We start from the raw sequence: 18580 nt of genomic DNA on the forward strand, positions 1-18580 counted from the left end.
GATGCAGAAGACAATTCTACAGAGCGGTGAATGTCAGGCACTAGCTTTCGCAGAGAGTGTATCAAGGGGACTGTTGGAAGTGGGGGTCCTTGTCCCTCACTGCCACCACCAAATGCTGGAGGCAGGAGTCCCAGTCCCCCCGTTTCAACGTTAGGCTAAGTAAGGACACCGTCTGAGATAGCCCTGCTCACCCCCTTAGTAGCTTGGCATGAGCTGCCAGGGTTATCTCCAAGGCAGGAGTGTACAGTATGTGCAACCACACTCACAGCAACCCACTATTGTCACTATAAATATGACTCCACACGAGTTTTTATAAAATGAGTATAATCTTTATATAAGAAGATATACGATATGACCACATGCTACAAAACCAACATACAATAATGGGTAGTCTTTCTTCCGGTGGGTTAGTAGGTTCTAATCCCAACCACCGCCTATAACCAACAGCTACTTTTACTTCTAACCGTTCCCAAAAGGTTAGGCAGGTCGTATTGCTAGAATCACACCCTTTGCAAAAGCAAATAAATACTGCAATGCGTAACGATACACCCAGTGCTGTGCACTACAGAAACAATGCCATACGTAGTGCCACAATCAAGTACTTTGCAACAGAAGGAATAATGCAAAATGTATCACTACCAGCATGCCCTGTGCAAGGAAGAAACAAAGCAATGTGTCACGCTACAATCATGGACTTGCGCAATAGAAAAACAATGCAAGCTGCCACTTAACAATCCTAGACTATGCGATGAAGAAGTAATGCAATGCGCCACATTACAATCATGTACTCTGCAAGAGAAAAATAACGCAGTGAGTAGCGCACCCAGCATGTAGTTCGTCAGGCACAATTAAGTTCATGCGTCATACGACAGTTCCTTATCAGCAGTGATGCAAAGTGTAATACGACAGTTTAGGTGCTCTGTTAGCGGTTGCCCCCAATCATGGATCAATGATGACACAAAAGTACCGCTTCTCACTCGGGCCCCAGTACTGCCCCTCCTTGGGCCAGCACGGGCCTAGATCCGAGCCAAAGCAACAGGCTCACTCAGCTGACCGAAGCGAGAGACCGAGAGAGTGGTCCTCCGGGACTGCACCCCACCCCAGGAGGTGATCCACGTTACCTGAGGGGGTGCGACCCCAGTCTCCTCTCCTACTTCAGCGACTTGGGCCTTGATCCAGAACTCCGTCAAATGGGCACGGGGGCTCGGGCCGGCGGCTCTGCTACTCCGGTGCTGCCGGTCTGGGCCGCTACTGCTTCACTCTGAGGGCCCGATGACCCAGCCCTCTCTTCGGCGGTCTCAGTAGATACCGAGACCCGCCCTCAGCACTGTGGAGACCTACTTCAATTTCAGTGCACACACCACCCAGGCACTCCTCACCAGCGCCTGTGGTTGCACCACGACACACACTCAGCACGTCCGAGACTCGCCTCTTCTATGGTGCACACGATGACCTGGCACTCTTCACCAATGCCTCGGCTTGCAACTCGACATGCACCCTGCGCGTCTGCGACTCACTTCTTCCAGTGCACACGATGACCAGGCGCCCTTCACCAACGCCTCAGCTTGCACCACGACTCCTACCAAGCGCGTCTGAGACTCACTGATTCCGGTGCACACGATGACCAGGCGCTCTTCACCAACGCCTAAGCTTGCACCACGACACGCACCATGCGCGTTTGAGTCTCCTCTCTTCTTCCGGTGCACACAACGACCAGGCGCTCCTCACCAACACCTCGGCTGCACCACGACACGCTCCCTGCGCATCCGAGTTTCACTTCCTCGCTCGGTGTATACAACGACCAGGCGCTCCTCAATAACACCCTGGCTGCAGCCCAACACGCTCCTTGCACGTCCGCGACTCCGTTTTCTCCTGTGTGCCCATGATCACAAGGCACGACTTCAGAGGGTCTCAAGCTGCAAAAGCACGCGCACACCGCGTTGCTTGGGACTTCTCCGGAAACGTTTATGTTACTGTGTTTCCAAACAGGGAGCCAGCTCATCTCGGGCCCTTGGGGTTCAAGAAGGGGGACACACCACCCACTGCAATGTCCCTTCAGTCTCTTCCTTAGTAAAAGCTACAAACTGCAGGCCAGCCCCAGATCACGAAGCAAGGGTCAGTCCTATCCAGCAGTCTCTTCAGCAACTCCTTCCTTGGCAGAGGTTCTTCTTGATCACGAAAGATGCCAAAGCCTTTGCAGACTGGACCTGTCCATTTCGCCATTCAAAACTACACCAAATTCTAGAGGCTTCAGTTCTCTTAGTTATACCCCTTCATGTCTTTGAAGTTCTGTGTGCTGAGGGGTCCCTGACCCCTCCCTAAATCAGTTCTGGGTGTCTCCCTCCCAGTGTCACCTTTCTCCCTTTGATACTGGGGGTAGGGATCCTTAATCACTCAGCAGGAGATGGGTCAATTGGTTTATAGCACCAGCCTGGGCCTTTTCACCTCCTGGGCTTATCCTTCCCCTACTCTCCAGATGCCGGGCAGCCTGGTGCCATCTCAATCCCTCCCTGGGTCAAGACCTCTCCCAGCTCCTCGCACCTCTCAGAGCCAGACAGTCAATCTACATTCAGCAGAGACACATCAAAATGCTTAAAGCACAAAACTCAGCCACTTTCTCTAAGAGTGGTTTCTGACCACACAGTGACAAAACAACTTTCATAGAAAGATGTGTTATGACACTGAGTTCATACATACTAAACTTCACCTCTCCATTATAACCTTACAGGAAACTAGGCTACCAAAACACAATACCCAGCCTCCCCCATTCTATCCTATAGGCCAGTGGTTCCCAAACTGTGCGCCGCGGCGCCCTGGTGCGCCATTATGAGTAGCCAGGGGCGCCGTGCACGATGTGGGAAAGATAGTGTTTGGACGTGTTTAAGCAGTAAAATATTATGCGTCTTTTGACGCTCTAACAGCGCCTGAATGCAGGATGAAGCTTATTCCAGCCGCAACATACGGGGGAGTTACAAATACCACCTGCATAATCCGGGAACATGGTTTGGCCCAAGAGCGCACTGCCGCCATACGTGTGTACGTACGTGCTTTCACAGACGTAGCCTCCGCTTACTGGCATACGCAGCTCTGACGACCATTGAGCATTATTGCTGCCCGCCGTGTTCTGCCGTGCCTCGTGGGACCCTCTGCACAAGTTACAAATAGGTAAGACTAGGGCTGAATCACTGCTCGCTCATTAACTCATTTATTTGGTTTATTTTGAGAAGTTGAGTTTGAAAGGGACAAGTTATAAATGTGCAGTGGCCCCCGCAGTCTCGTCGAAAAACAGGACAGCATCTGACTTAATGAACACGAAGTAGGCCCCTCGCAGAACAAGATGATTTCAAATATATCTACAACTTGTAAATGTGAAATACAGTCATGTATAATTATATCCTGGCTGCTGTTCCCACACTTTGTGTGAACTTGAAGAAACACCGTGCCTGATTTTATAATCAGAAATTCCAGTGGGCAAACTCGCGGCTGTGGAAATAGGCCGCATTGCAGCCAGGATTAATTTCCTGCCCCCAGACTGACCCTCCGTATATTTCTCGATGTATAAAACTTTTTCTGGAGCTGATACTACCCGTCCCTATTACACTTCTGAGGGTTAGCCACCTGCAGAAAACGTCTGTTTACGTTCAGTTTCAGGATATAATATTCTGAAAAAACATGGCTAACTCACTTCTTGGAAATACTTTTATGAAATCTTAACAGGTTCCAATGATCATAAAAGAGCTCAGACTGGTTGAGCACGGATGTGGCAAAGAACCGTGTTTACGTCTACGCCACGCATTTCTAGTCTGTGTAAGGTAGCTCAGTGTAAGGTAGCTATGAAAAGTATAAATCAGTTGGTATAAATGCTTTGCTGCAGAGATCATTCTGCAAACTGCAGGTCGCAAATTACAGTCCAGTGAACTTAACTAGGCACTTTCTGCAAAAGGGTGCGTGCAGTCTGCAAGGCACACATTTTTAGCCAGTCCTTCAATAAAGATAAGGTTGACAAATGGATTTATTAAGTGACAAAACAAGTTTGTAATCCCTGAACACAATTTAAGGGACATTGTTATCACTCACCGTCTATTTCCTGAAAAACGTTTCTGAATAAAAAAAGTAATGCATGTTTTAGAATCCATTCACAGCTGGCTTGAAAATGAAGACAATTTGCACCAAAAGCAATATTTCTCAGAGACTTCTCCGAAGTATGTACCCCGGAAGAAGCTGCTAGTGTCACATCAATTTCGACATATGACAGAAGCAGGAGTGGGCTGTTAGGTGTGGGGGCAGCAGACCTATGTGATAAAAGGCACCTGGGCAGGGACCGGCAGTGGGCACACATGTGGTCAATTCAAAGTCATTAATGTCCTGTGCCCCACACTGACCTGGGATATAACTGGGTCTACTACCACGTCCACCTTGTGCAACTGACTCTACCTTATCCATACCAGCATGCTACAAAACTGCCTCTTGCCCGTCCATTCTTCCTGCCATGAGACTGGCTCTACCCCAGCCCCACTGAGCTGGCTGGATCTTACGCAGCCCTGTCTTCTGCCATTCATCTTGTTCTGCCCCCAACCTTACTGTCCTGCCCTGCCTCAGCCCCTGTGACCCGGAGTGTGCCTACTTATAGCTCTGCCAATGCTCGCTGACCTGGCCCCACTGACAGTATATATTACATGCTGTTCACCAGCCCTCCCAGTCTGCCACCCAAATGACTGCCTCATCCCTACTGTACTAACTTTACTAGGCGACTGACTCTGCCCTTGCACAGTGACATGGCATGCGACTGTCACTGCATCACCCGGCGTACTGCCATCTTTCTGGTAAGTAACTTGACCTGACCTGTTTGGCCTGCCAGGGAACCTTTAATGATCAAAAATGCTCCAAAACATGACTTCCTCTGCTTGTCATCAATTGTAAAATAAAAAAGCATCCCAATTAATTTAGGAAGACAACTGGGAGTACTCCTAGGTCGGGCTTTCATCCCCCCACCGGTAAAATAAAATGTGGGGAGCCATGGCCAACTGCCAATTTAGTCAAGGGAGCCACAGGTCAAAAAAGTTTGGGAACCACTGCTATAGGCAGAATGGCCTTTCACCAGTGAAATACGAAAGGGAGTGTTTTTCATAGGTCAGGACATAACATACACCTCAGTAGATGTCCTGCCTTTTACCTACACTGCACCCTGCCCAGGGGTTACCTGGGACCTTCCCTTAGGGGTGCCCCATGTGTATGCAAAAGGGAAAGTAAGGCCTGACAAGTGGTTGCACTTGTCAGGACAACATGCTAACTTAGCACTCTGCACGCAGGCCCTACACTGAAGGCCTGAGTTCCCTTGTCTGCGCGCCTTTGCATTACTAGACCCTGCACACAGAGTGCACATCACTAGGGACTTTACTAGTAAGGCTAACATACTAATCATGGCCAACCAATTACCACTACACTTTACATAGGGGACCCTTGTACTTAGACGCTGATTAGCAGTGGCAAAGTACCTAAGCGTCTAAATTGGCAACTCTATGTCAGGAAAACGGTCACTCATCCTGCAGGGTTGGCACTTCCTTCCCTCGGTCAAAGGTAGGATATTGTGCCATGCAGGACAGTCCAGTAATTCCATATTCAGTGCAGACTCCAGGTGATGTCCCCTTGCCTCGGGTGGCTCACCATCAGTACAGCACCCACTTTGGGCAGATTAGTAGTCTCAGACTTCTCCACGGAGTGCCCCCTGATCAGTAGAAGAGACATCAACAACGATGGGTCTTGGCCTTCCATCTTTATAATAATTTTGCAGCTAGGGGATGTGTATTGCAATTCTTCTTCCTTGGAACCGGTCTGGGTCAGTTCCCATTTACACTCGTCCTGACCAGGCCTTCTTCCAGACCTAGCCTTTATCTGCAATGCTGCTCTGCTCAGCAAGACAGTCTCCTGATGGAGTGTCCACCACAAAAGTAAAAAGAAGTGTTAGCAATGTACAGCCTCTACTCACAGGTATCAGGAAAAGAGACAATCTGTCCCCTTCAAAGGACTTCTTTCCCTAACAAATACTGTAGGCCTCACCCTACACTCCCTGCCCTCTACCCAATGGCAGAATGAGTCAGTCATTTACAGTCCAATGTACCAAGAAGGGTCCTGCCACTTCAAAAGAAAGCCTGTCTTGTTTTTCCTCACTACCGCCTGGGTTCCCTTCCTTCCATCTAGGAGATTCCAGAAATACACATATGATGTCTGGGGACAGCAACCTGTCCTCCATTTTGCACTCTGGTCCAGGTTGTGGGCTTCAAAAAGAAACCTGCATGCCTTCATTCATTAATGGCACACTGTCAATCCTAGCACACATGCACATGTAGAATCAACAGGATGTCGGTGTTCAGGATTTCGGGGTCATCATGACCAGCATAACTTTTGATGAATGGGCTTACACGCTTGCATTAAAGTTTCAGGTAAAAAGGTATGTCACTATAACTCACAACCATGGTATTCTGCCATCAACACACTCCAAACATGAAACCCGCAACAGGGATGGTAATCTTCTCTCACTATGAGGGTTTACTTGTTGTGCCCTCTCCCAGTTCAGGACAATATCATCAACAAAGACCAGACATAGGCCAACGCACACACATGGGATTAGTGTAGCACAACCAAAATCAATAACCTGGATCAAAGGTGTATATGCATTGAGGGCAGGGGAAATGACCGCACATCATGCAGGGAATATTCATGTCCCAAAAGTTATTAATAACGCTTTTATAACATATGGTGCAAACTGTGGCCCTGAGACTAGTTGGGAGCAATATAGCACCTCACTCTGAATGAATAGGAAAAACTATTTGATATAATTCACCATTTTACTGCATATGTGTAACATTACTCATCTTCTAGTTTTAACCGTTGTTAAATAAGTTAAGCTTTCAATGGTGCCTGGCCCTAATCGGATACATATGAACCTCAAAAATCAACCTGCCATTCTGAGTCGCACCATTAAGCCCTCTCTATCAGTGTGGGACTATAAAAAGTTTCCAGATTCCTGGAAAAGGTCAACATTATATCCAATATTCACATATAATACAAAAAATAGCAAAGCCTGCAGGTACTACATGGGGAAAAGCTGTGGTCACACCATTTAAAGGTCAAACCAATTGCACTAAAGTGCAGAAGAACACATCTAAAGAACACGTTACTTACCTTTGGTAATGATGTATCTGTAAGAGGCATATGTAGTTATAGATTCCTTACCTATAGAATTACCCCCAGGCATCAGACTAAATCTGGAGATTTTTTCGTAGCAGTACCCCTGCGCATCGGTAGGTGGTGTCGGTGGACTCCGCATCAGTCTTCGGTGTCCTGGTCACCGGGATGACGTTGCGGTGTCTACTTAGACACCACTCATGCGCGCTGTCAGTTCTGACACGACTTTCCATGTCAGAAGCACCGAGCCATGTAAGACACTTACCACTGGTGCACATAACTAGGGCCCTAGAAGGGAGTCCCTATCCCTAGAAGTCAGTCCGCAGTCTGGGGAGGATGGGTGAGGCGATAAGGAATATATGACATATGGCTCTTACAGATACATCATTACCAAAGGTAAATAACTTGTTCGCCTGAAAGAGACTGTAGTTATAGATTCCTTACCTGTAGAATAGATAGCCCAGCAATGCCAAAACCGGTGGTGGGTCTGCGAACTAAGTTCACACCAGGAAGTACTGGAGAACGAAACGGCTCAAAAAGCTGTCTCTACGGACTTGGCTGTCTAGGCAGTATTGTTTTGTGAACGTGTGCAGGGAAGCCCACGTGGCTGCCTGGCAGATGGCAATGAGCGGAACTCCACGTCCCAAAGCAGTAGTGGCTGCCGTCGCCCTGGTATAGTGGGTGCGTAGACCTACTGGAGGTTCCTTTTTCGCCAAATAGCAGATTTTGATGCATAGGACAACCCACCGAGAGATGGTATGTTTGTGCACAGCCCGACCTTTATTGGCACCCACATAACCCTTAAAGAGTTGATCGTCCACCTGGAAATTTAGTGCGGTCAAGGTAGAAGGACAGGGCACGTTTTGGGTCCAGACGGTGGAATCTCTCCTCCTCTTTGGCAGGGTGTGGAGGCGGAAAGAAGGTGGGCAATGTGATGGTCTGACCTAAGTGGAAAGAGGAAGCCACTTTGGGCAGAAAAGAGGGCCTAGTGCGAAGGACCACTTTTTCCGGAGGAACAGCAAGAAAGGGAGGCTTGGAGGACAGAGCCTGAAGCTCCCTCACCCTGTGGGCAGAGGTGATGGCGAGCAGGAAAGCAGTCTTTAAAGAAGACGAAAAGGACACTTATGTAGTGGCTTGAAGGGAGCACACATAAATAAGTAAGGACAAGATTCAAGTCCCATTGGGGCATTACGAGAGGAGAAGGAGGAATGAGATGAGTAATGCCCTTCAGAAATCAATTTACAATAGGAGACTTGAAAAGAGAAGGCTGATCAGGAAGGCGAAGGAAGGCCAAAAGATAGCTTTATGGGTGCCCAGATCAGAGCCCTGCTGGGCCAAAGATAGAATGAAGAGAAGGACCTCTGAAAGAGGGGCAGAAAGGGGATCCACAGCCTTTGCTGTGCACAATGCCACAAATTTGTTCTATTTACAGCTGTATTCTGTTGTAGTGGCGGGACACCTGGCTGCCAAGATGACATTACAGACTTTGGGAGGAAGGTCGAAAGCTGTCAACTGTCACTGCTCAATCTCCACGCAAGGAGGTGGAGGCTGGACAGGTTCGGGGGGAGGACAGACCCTTGCTGCTGAGACAGAAGATCCTCCCTAAGAGGCAGTCTGATCATAGGATCGATGGCCATTTTCAAGAGCTCAGGGAACCAGACTCTTCGTACCCAGTCGGAAAACATAAGAATGACTTGGGCCCGGTCGTGCTTGATCTTATTCAGCACTCTGGGTAGAAGTGGTACAGACAGAAAAGCGTACAGGAGGTGGCAACTCTACTCGCAACGAAAAGCGTTGCTGAGTGAGTGCCGCCTTGGAAATTCCAACGTGCAGAATTGCTGACATTGGGCGTTCTCTTCTGTGGCGAATAGAGCTAACCAAAGCTCCCCCCACTGCTGAAAGAGACATTGCACCACCTCCGTGTGAAGATATACATCATGCACCTGCGACTGAGTTTGTCCACCCTGGCGTTCAGTGAACTTGCCAGGTGTTGAACCACCAGGGATATGCCCTGATGTTCCAGCTATGTCCAGAGACATAGGGCCTCCTGACATAGGGTCCACGACCCCACACCGCCTAGTTTGTTGCGGTACCACATGGCGGTGGTGGTGTCTGTGAACACCTGCACTACTCTTCCTTCGGCATAAAGAATGAATGCCTTCAGTGCAAGACAGATTGACTGAAGCTCCAGAAGGTTGAGGTAGAGCCCGGACTCCACCGGAAACCAGAGACCCCTGTACCCCGCCTTTCCCATGTGGCCGCCCCATCCCAGGAGTGACCCGTCTTTCACCATTGCGAACTCTGGTTGGGGAAGGGAGAGGGATCTGCTGTTGACCCAATCCAGGTTCGTGAGCCACCACTGCAACGGACATGCAGTCCCCTTCCAGATCTGGATGACATGGGAAAAATTCCCCTGATGCTGCGCCCACTGAAATTCAGGTCCCACTGCAGAGCCCGCATGTACCATCTGGCATAATCCACCCGCGGGATGCAGGAGCCCGAGCAGCTTCAAGGTCATTCTCACTGAAATCCGGGATAGAGGCTCAAACATCAGTATCATAGCCAGATTATCCTCGACTCGTTGATCTGGAGGATAAGCCTGAAACTGCGCTGTATCCAGAACTGCTCCAATAAAAGGGAGCTTCTGAAAAGTTATCAGGTGCGATTTCAGCACATTGATAGTGAACCCGAGCGAATGCTAGAGGTCTGCCGTAGTCTGGAGGTGGGAGACAGCCTGGGCGAGGCCGCCTTCAACAGCCAGTCGTCGAGATAGGAGAAGACTGGAACCCCTGATCTGCGCAGATGAGCTGCGACCACCATCACTTTCGTGAAAACCGAGGGGCGCTGGTAAGGCCAAAAGGGAGCACGATAAATTGAAAATGCTTGTGGCCTACCGTGAACCGTAGGGAACCCCTGTGGGTTGGCAGGACGGGGATGTGGAAATAGGCATCCTGCAAGTCCAATGGTACCATCCAGTCTCCGGGATCGAGGGCAGAGAGGACCTGAGCCAACGTGAGCATTTTGAACTTCTCCTTCCAGGAGAAGCGGTTGAGGGCTCTGAGGTCTAAGATAAGACACAGGCCTTTGTCATTCTTGGGTACCAGAAAGTTGTGGGAATAGCAACCACAGCCTACTTCTGGAACAGGGACCCGTTCGATAGCTCCCATGGCCAAAAGAGCTGTAAATACCTAGGGAAGAAGGGCCAAGTGATCCTCCGACATGCAATGGAGTGCTGGTGGCACGAAAGGAGCCGTAGTCTTGAAGGGGAGGAAGCAGCCCCTTCGGACTAGCTGCAAATTTCACCTGTCAGACGTGATTTTTTGACAGTGGAGGAGGTGATGGCAAATCCCGCCGCCCACTGGCCTCTGGTGGCCCTGAAAGGTCAGAGTAGGAAGGTTTGGAGGCTGTTGCAGGGGGGAATGGGAGGCCTGGCCCGCCCGCTGGCCCCCAGAACCGCGTCGCTGGGTCTTACTTCTGCTGCCACGCATAGACTGGGTAGCTTGCGTGGCCCTGTGGCTCGATTGGGTGGAACGTGGTGAGGCACCCCTTCCGTAGTCACGAAAATGGCAAAAAGCAGACTGCATCGGGTGAGAGGTTACTGCGAGGCCAAGGATCTGGCCGTAGCCCTAGAATCCATGAAGCGCTTGAGCACTGAGTCCACCAAACAGGCGACTGCCATCAAAGGGCATGTCCAAGAGGGTAGATTGGACATCCCCCGAAAAAACAGACATCCTAAACCAGGCGTAGCGTCTCAGGGCTACCAAAGTGGAAACCGTTCTGCCCACTGAGTCGGCAGTATCCAGCCCACACCTGATGCTGAGGGTCGAGACGCAGCTACGTTCACCAACTGCGCATGGATGTGAGCACGGCACGGGCTCCTCTGGGCACTGTTGCAGCACTTGCGCAACTGTATCCCACACCGCATGGGTAGAACGGCCCAAGAGGCATGCAGTCTTCACCGACCGTAGCCCTAAGCTGGCGGAAGAAAACATCTTCTTCCCAAGGTGGTCCAGCTTCTTGGATTCCCTATCTGGGGGAGCAGTAGGGAATGCTCCTTGAGAGGACGAGGTTTGGACCACCAAGCTTGTGGGGTGGGGTGTTGATAAAGGAAAAGTGGGTCACCCAGGGCTGGGCGGTGGCGTTGGGTAATCATCCTGTCCACAGGAGCCCCCATGCTGGGCTTGGACCAAGTGCCTGAGAGGATGTCTGTGAAGGCTTTGTCAAAAATCAACAAGGGCTCTGAAGAAGCCGCAGCTGGCTGAAGCACCTCTGTCAGGAGGTTAGTCCTGACTGCCACCGACGGCCCAAGACCTCAGCTGCCCTACGCAACACCACTGCGTAAAAAGCTCCATCCTCTAGCCACGGCAGGCGGAGGGAGATCATTTCAAGGTGTGGGGAGGTATCTAAACCACAGGCATCACGCAGTTCCTCTAGCCCGTCCGGCTACTCGAGCTGGTCAGCTGAATGGTCTCCAGACCCCTCCCAGTCCTCTGCACCCTCCTCTGGCTTCCACTCTGGGTGATAGGGAACTACCAGGTATGAACAGCGGTACAAAAGTACCCTCCGGTACCGACGTCGGCCCGGCATCGGGTCTAAGTCAGGGGTGAGGCTGGGGTCGACACCGGCTGGGAGCACAACCGGCGTCGGGTCATCGTCACTGGACTCAGCAGTGGGGGAGGTACCGTGAGGGCGATCGGGGGCCCTCTGGAACCAGCACCGAAGCCGCCGGCATCATAGACCCAGCCGAGTCTGTGGGGCCCGAAGGCGCACGTGCGGAATTAGAGGACTCAAAAATGCTATGAAGCTGGGCAGGGCTCCGGGTCCAGGAAAGAGAGGGAAGCGCAGAGCCGTCCCAGAAGCAGGCTCGGATGATGAGGCTGCAGAGAGACAACACTCCGGGTCCCGCGTCGCATCGGCCGACGGACATGGAGAAGGCGAAGTTTGATGATGTTCTTCGCCTTCCCCAATGAGTGCGAAGACTTCGATGACGAGTGGTGATGGCTCAGCGACCTTCCTCTCAACAGGGGACTCAAACGGCGCGAAGCAGACTGCCGGACCTCCAAGAGCTTTCTGGACCGCTCCTGCAAAGAGTTCGGATTCATGGCCCAGCAGTCGGAGCACAACTTCGGGTCATGGTCGCGCTCCAGGCACCAGAGGCACACGAGGTGCGGATCCGTGACACACATCCACTTGTGACTGGAGTCACAAGGCTTGAAGCTGGTCGAAGACTCAAAAAAGATGACAAAAGTAGAAAAAGGTTTAGTCAAAAAGTGACTAAGGGCATGCTATCTCCAGATCTGCGCTGGCTGGCGCGGAAATAGAAAGAACGGACGTCAGCATCTAAGACACCATGACATCATCCCGGCGATCACGACGCGGAGTCGACTGACGCCACCTACTGACACGCAGGGGTACTGCTAAGAAAAATGCTCCGGATCCAGTCTGACGCATTGTAGTAATTCTACAGGTAAGGAATCTATACCTACAGTCTCTTTCAGATACATGGATGCACCAGAAAGAAAGGGCTGCTTTATTTTCTGCAGCATCCATTTGTTTGATGATTTTGTGAGGGCTTGCTGTACAGACAGGATAAGAAGTAATTTCACAGAGCACAGTAATAAAGAAGGGACAGGGATAAGGGTAATGGAAACCACCAACAGTGCATTTCTCAAAGATTGAAAGAAGCTGGTGCTACACTCCATCAATGCCCTACATTAAATCTTAAAACAAGAACACTAGAATGAATGATGCAGTTGATAAAAAAGTGGAGTGGAAATCTGATGGTCTGACAGTTCTGGATGCAGGGCAGCCACTAGATGTAATATCTGGCAGGCCGCAAGTCTTTGAGACTCAGACAGTGATTATTGGTTCCATGTTGGCGGGGGTAACGTCACCTAAACTTCAGTGGTTAACACTTCAGGGGCGGTTAGCAACACTGAAAATCGGTGAGGCACAGCGTGCTGTACACTCACCGATATGTTGCATTTCTCCTCTCCCGACAACGACCAATAGGATTGGTTTGAGCAGGCTAACCCAGCGCACATTTTGAGGCTGGCAGCCTGTGCCTGCAATTCCTTGGATATTTTACAGCACTGTGATTGCAGGCTTCGAAGTGCAGAAGACAGATTGTCTGGATATAGGCAGATGGCCAATCTGTCATGCGTTCGGAGAAGTCATCCTGTAAAACGCAGGAATCTGTTTGCCTCGCCCCCAAAATCACTCTTGAGCTAGCACGGCCGGTGACACACACAACAAAATGGTAATGACATTTTATTATTCTGTGTGTACCTGCTGCATTCGCAGCGGGAGGAGGAGGGGGATGGTGGGTGGGGGACGGGGTGACGCTGCTCTGCCTTAACGGAGGAGCCATCGCTGGAAACAATGACTTGCAAAAGGAGTTTCTGGATAATTTCTGTCAGCCTGTCATGCAGTGCTGCATTCAATTTATCAGGGAGATTAATCCAAGGAGCGTCCAAACAAGGAGCTTTTCTCCAAGAAGGCAGAACGGAGTTCTATTTGATCAATGTTCTGCTGTCTTTTCCCCTGTGCCCTCTTCGAAGAACCTTTTAGTAATATGTAAGCAGAGTGCCAAAAGTTAGAAACTTAGTGAGAAATGTTTTCATTATAGTGCTCTACCAAATGTATGGTGTTTAAAAGTATGTGAGTATCATTATTTGAAATCAATGGTTTACCCCAGAAGTTTTGCAATAAGCACATTTAAACCCTAAAACAGAGGATCTTGTGGTTGGAACATGTCTTTTCCTCCATAGTGTCATGCACACAACATTGATAAACTGCACCCCCTGAATAGAAGTCTCTCAAAAAAAAAACTGTGAATTCCATTATCCACCACTCATGAAGAAACACCTACAGACTTCAACATACCAGTGAACCTCTGGCCTTTGTCCAACATCCCTTTCCACACCAAGATCATGGAAAGGTAAACCATTTCAGGAGTTGATAGAAAGCTAGCACTTTCTTCAAGAACTTTAGTCTGGATTGAGACCCACTAAGGGCACTGGTGAGCCATAGCTAACTTCACAGAGGATTGCTTTCTTCATAGAGGAGGGAAAAACAGTACTTGGTCTTCTCAATTGTCCCCAGCTTATAACACTGTTGACCTTGCAATTTTGCTGGCAACTAATGAAGAATGGGCAGTTATAGCAGGACACTCACTCATGTATCCAGTTCTCCTTATCATTCACTGTTAAAAAAGCAGGAGTGGATCAGTCAAATTGCCTGCTCCTCCCCAATGTCCTATGGCATGCCCCTTAATCATCCTGCTCATGCCCTTTGTTTAATATCTATAAATAACTTGTGGCATAATATCAGATCAATAATAGGAGGGCAGGGGAGCACAATGCCCAGCACGCCACACATTTTTCCCAGATGCATTATGGGAAATGCAGTGCATGGTAACAGTAACTTTAGTTTACTAGTAAGTATTGAAGTACTAGAACTGCTGGCACAGCCAGTCCTATGTATCTCTAGGCGCAAGTGTTTCTGGATTGTTGCCCATCAACAGCTGATGGGGTCTGGGGTGTTTACAAATGCTCCTTAGAGTCTTTCCTGGTTAAGTGCCACTCTTGGAGTGCAGATGTATCCAAAGGGTCTCGTCATCGGTATCATGCACTGCATTTACAATGCTAGACCTCTTAGAAAAGGTGTACTGGCATGCCAGGCAGTGTGTTTACCTTGCCCCATTTGACTGGATCAGTAATGTGAACATCCAAATGTATACAGATGGCACATGGTTTCACTTCAACCTAGACAACAAATCTGGCAACTCATCCACATCACGTTGTGCTTGACCCAAGTACTCATCTGTATGAATGAGTCCTCTCTACTTGGAGGGCACAAACACGATAGTTTTAGCCCCAGCGGAAACTAAGTCTAACGTCCTGCACTTCAACTTGCTCGCAGAGGTGGGAACGCTTCCTCCAACCACTCAGAGCAAGGCATCTGGGGATCTTTTTTGACTTGGAACTTTCAGGTTCTTCGAGTCAATGCCAGAATTTTATTTCCAGGCAACAAAAGCTACAGCACCAGAAAGACACGTTATGCTTAAGGCTCTACAAGCACGTCCACATCAAGCCCACCATGAAAGCATTACAATAACTCCCTGTCGACTGAGATCATTTTTCAAGGCCCTTTGCACAGCGTACTAGATATCTTGGGCAAGGCCTAGCGCAAGTACAGAAACTGGCACCCACCATTAAGCGCCAACCCACTGGTTTATCCAATACACCTGCCAAAGGTTGAAACAGGTAGGCAGGTCCCTGGATATTTAAGGTCTTGATCTGTGGAACACATTCAATTCCAATGCAAGATTCGAACCAAACTAACAGCACTAAATAAAAACACAAACAATTCTGTAAATTTCATAACAGAAAACTGTGAAAATTGGCAAAAGAAAAAAGTGCAATACACCTTTAATTTCACAAGGAGAGAGGAACCAGCTAATTGGGGCTCTGTGAATACTAATGAGAAAATTCACATTATATTTGTGCTGGAATATAAAAATATGATTACAAACCTCTTTCTCACTAAATGAAATCAACAGCACAGTAAGCCAGCATGCAGAATACAAAAAATATTTAACCAACCTTGGAGCGCCTCAATTCTCCTTTTTCTCTGCATGCTTGCCAAGCCTACACGAAACAAGACACCATTAGTTCATGATCATCAGGTAGAAATGATTAAACAAGATAGTACCAAAATCGTTTTACTACTTCAGAACTGTTTAAGCCTATACATTTTCTTAGGAGCTTAAGCTTGAAAGTTAAAATGAATATATAGATATATATATATATATATACACACACATAGTTTTATACATGGAAAATGTTACTTCTTCTGTAACCATCTGTTTGTAGTGTGTGCGTGAAGTGCTACAGATTCACATGCTCTGTATACTCCTGGCATATAGTGATGGGGCCTGACCTTTGCAAGTTGTTCTTTGAAGAAATTAGAAGTAATTAGTCGTAACTCCTGGTGTGACTCTTAACTTACAGAATACACCAGCACACCAATTACACCTCAGATTGTTTTCCCACTCAGCAGACTAGTAGCATAATTGGAAAGCTTTGTGGAGGACAAGAGTGTGCTGATTTTAAGGAATTAAGAATACATTAGAAAGGTATCAAAATCTGTGATCATTGCTAGCTTCCGGCGAGGAGGGTTGGCAAATGTGAACCTACAGCACTACACGCTAAGAACCGACTGTTACATGTTGAACACATTTTCAGTTCATAGTATGTGTGGCTGTAGTTACACATGCTCTGCACAGACTGAACTGAACTCCCTCTGAAAAGCAGTGGCTAACTAGCAGATGTATGAAAAAGTATGCTTAAAACCGCTTGGCCAACTGGAGCTTGTTGGCATGCAAGTACATCTACACAATATTTCTTGGTAAATGTGTGTGGTGCTTATTAAGTAGCAGCCTTACATATATTCAAGATAGGGATATTGCCTAGAAAGGCTGGTGTGCCAATGCCTGCTTTGGAAATATCAGATATCTTGTGGGGTTTTGGTGAAGGCTACAAACAGTTAAGCAGACTTTCTGAAAGGTTTAGTTCTGTTGATATAATACATGAGAGCCTTTTAATATCCAGAATGTCAAGCACCCTTTCAGCTCCGGACTCTGGCTGAGGGAAAAAGAAATGTAACTCGATAGTTTGGTTGATATGAATGGATGACACACAGGAATTTGGGGTTAATGTTAAGAACAACCCTATCTCATGAACCTAAATGTATAAATGGATGATTCTGAATTGTAATAACTTGCAGCTCACTCATTCGCCTGAGGGAAATGACTGCTATAGAAAAACCACATTCCAAGACAAATACTTAAACACATGAATGCAAAAGCTCAAAGACGGGCCCATAAGGCGCTGGAGTACAATAGGTAAGTTCCATACAGACACAGGAGGCATTGTTGGAGGGTTGACACTTTTTAACTCCACATGAAGGCTTTGATGACAGGCACTCTAATAAATGGAAGAATGTTGTCTATTGTAAAGGTATGCTGCAATTGCAGTGAGTTGTAGCAGTATCTAAGTGTATGTTAGGCCTGCGTTATAAAGGTGTAGAAGGTAGGAAATGACATCCTGCACAAAAACTGTAAAGGGGTATGTGTGTTAAGAGAAGCAGTAGTGTATAAACATTTTCCTTTTTTCAACTCGGAAAGCATGAGTTGTGGTAGCCTCCCTCAGAATTACCATGCATTCTTGTGGGTGGTTGAGATATGCAAACTCTAGGTACTGAGTTGGTTGAGGTCTTTGGGATCAGGGTGTCTGAGATGACCCTGATGTCGAGTGAAAAAGACCGGCTGTAATTGGAGCTTCTTGTTAGGACTGAAACATCTCTAAAAGCCTTGAATATCATGGCCGCCTTGCCCATGCTGGTGTAGTTAGGATTAGAGCCGTGAACACCTGACACATCTTTCTAATGACATATGGGATGAGGGAAAAAGAGTAAGCAAATATCCCTGACCTGTTGATCCATAACACATTGTCCTTGGATTGGAGATGTGGTTATCTGGTAGCAAAGTTTTAGCATTTTTCGTTTTCGAAAGTGGCGAAAAGGGTCCATTATGGAAGTGCCCAAACAGTGGAAGTACTTTGACGGTGGATTTCCCACTCGTGTACCGGTTAATGCATCCTGCTGAGGATGTCCATAAAAACCATGTGCTCGGCAGAGAGGTCCCATTCCCCCTCAAATAATAAAGAAGAAAGGCCCCTGGGGATGGGGTCCATGGGGACATAAAGGCTCAGGGAGGGTGGCTGCAGGCCCCCTTACACTTAGAAAAATAGAAAGGCTTTGGGTGATGTCATCTCTGGGGCAGAAAAAGGTCGGGAAGGCGGCGATGCATCCCCGTCTCAATACATATAAAAAAAGGGGGTTTCGGACAAGGGACTTTTTTTTTAAAAGTAAATGATAAATGAGCAGCAGGGGCTGCTCATTTATTAGTCACTACTCCTTGAAGGTGAGCCCCATAATGCCCTGTGAGGGCTTTTTTGTGTATAATTGTTTGAGCTTGGTGGAGCACCACAAAGGAGAGGGGCATCATCAAGCCTTTTTAGGTCATGCCTATGCAGCGCACATGCGATGCTTAGTAGGGAACCTCTTGGAATCTATCAGCTTTTTTGCCCAAAAACGTGCACACTTTGCATTGCTTTCAATTGCAGCGCGTGCACGTTTGGTGTTTCCCCTGCGGGAGCGAGCTTTGGCGACATCTGTTTGCAATTATCGCGCTCGCTCCCGCAAGGTAAATGCTGTGTGTCCCTGCTCTCGGCCACACTCCCCCCCCCCCCACTTGTTTATTATTGTAGGTGGCCTCTCCCCTTTCTGTTTGCGACGTTCGCTGGCGCCGTTGTCTTTAAGCGCTTGTTAC

The 18580-nt window shown here is 48.3% G+C and overlaps 1 protein-coding gene across 1 annotated transcript in view; it reads right to left on the reverse strand.

Moving 5' to 3' along the window:
- The window catches only part of TDRD9 (tudor domain containing 9), a 2714501-nt gene that overhangs the window by 1582572 nt on the left and 1113349 nt on the right, over positions 1-18580 (reverse strand). Inside the window, exon 19 of the mRNA XM_085626273.1 lies at positions 15792-15836. Within this exon, the coding sequence (XP_085482399.1) occupies positions 15792-15836 (45 nt within the window). The remainder of the gene's footprint in view (positions 1-15791; positions 15837-18580) is intronic.

Source organism: Triturus cristatus, chromosome 9 (genome assembly GCF_964204655.1).
Source record: "Triturus cristatus chromosome 9, aTriCri1.1, whole genome shotgun sequence".
Taxonomy (NCBI): domain Eukaryota; kingdom Metazoa; phylum Chordata; class Amphibia; order Caudata; family Salamandridae; genus Triturus; species Triturus cristatus.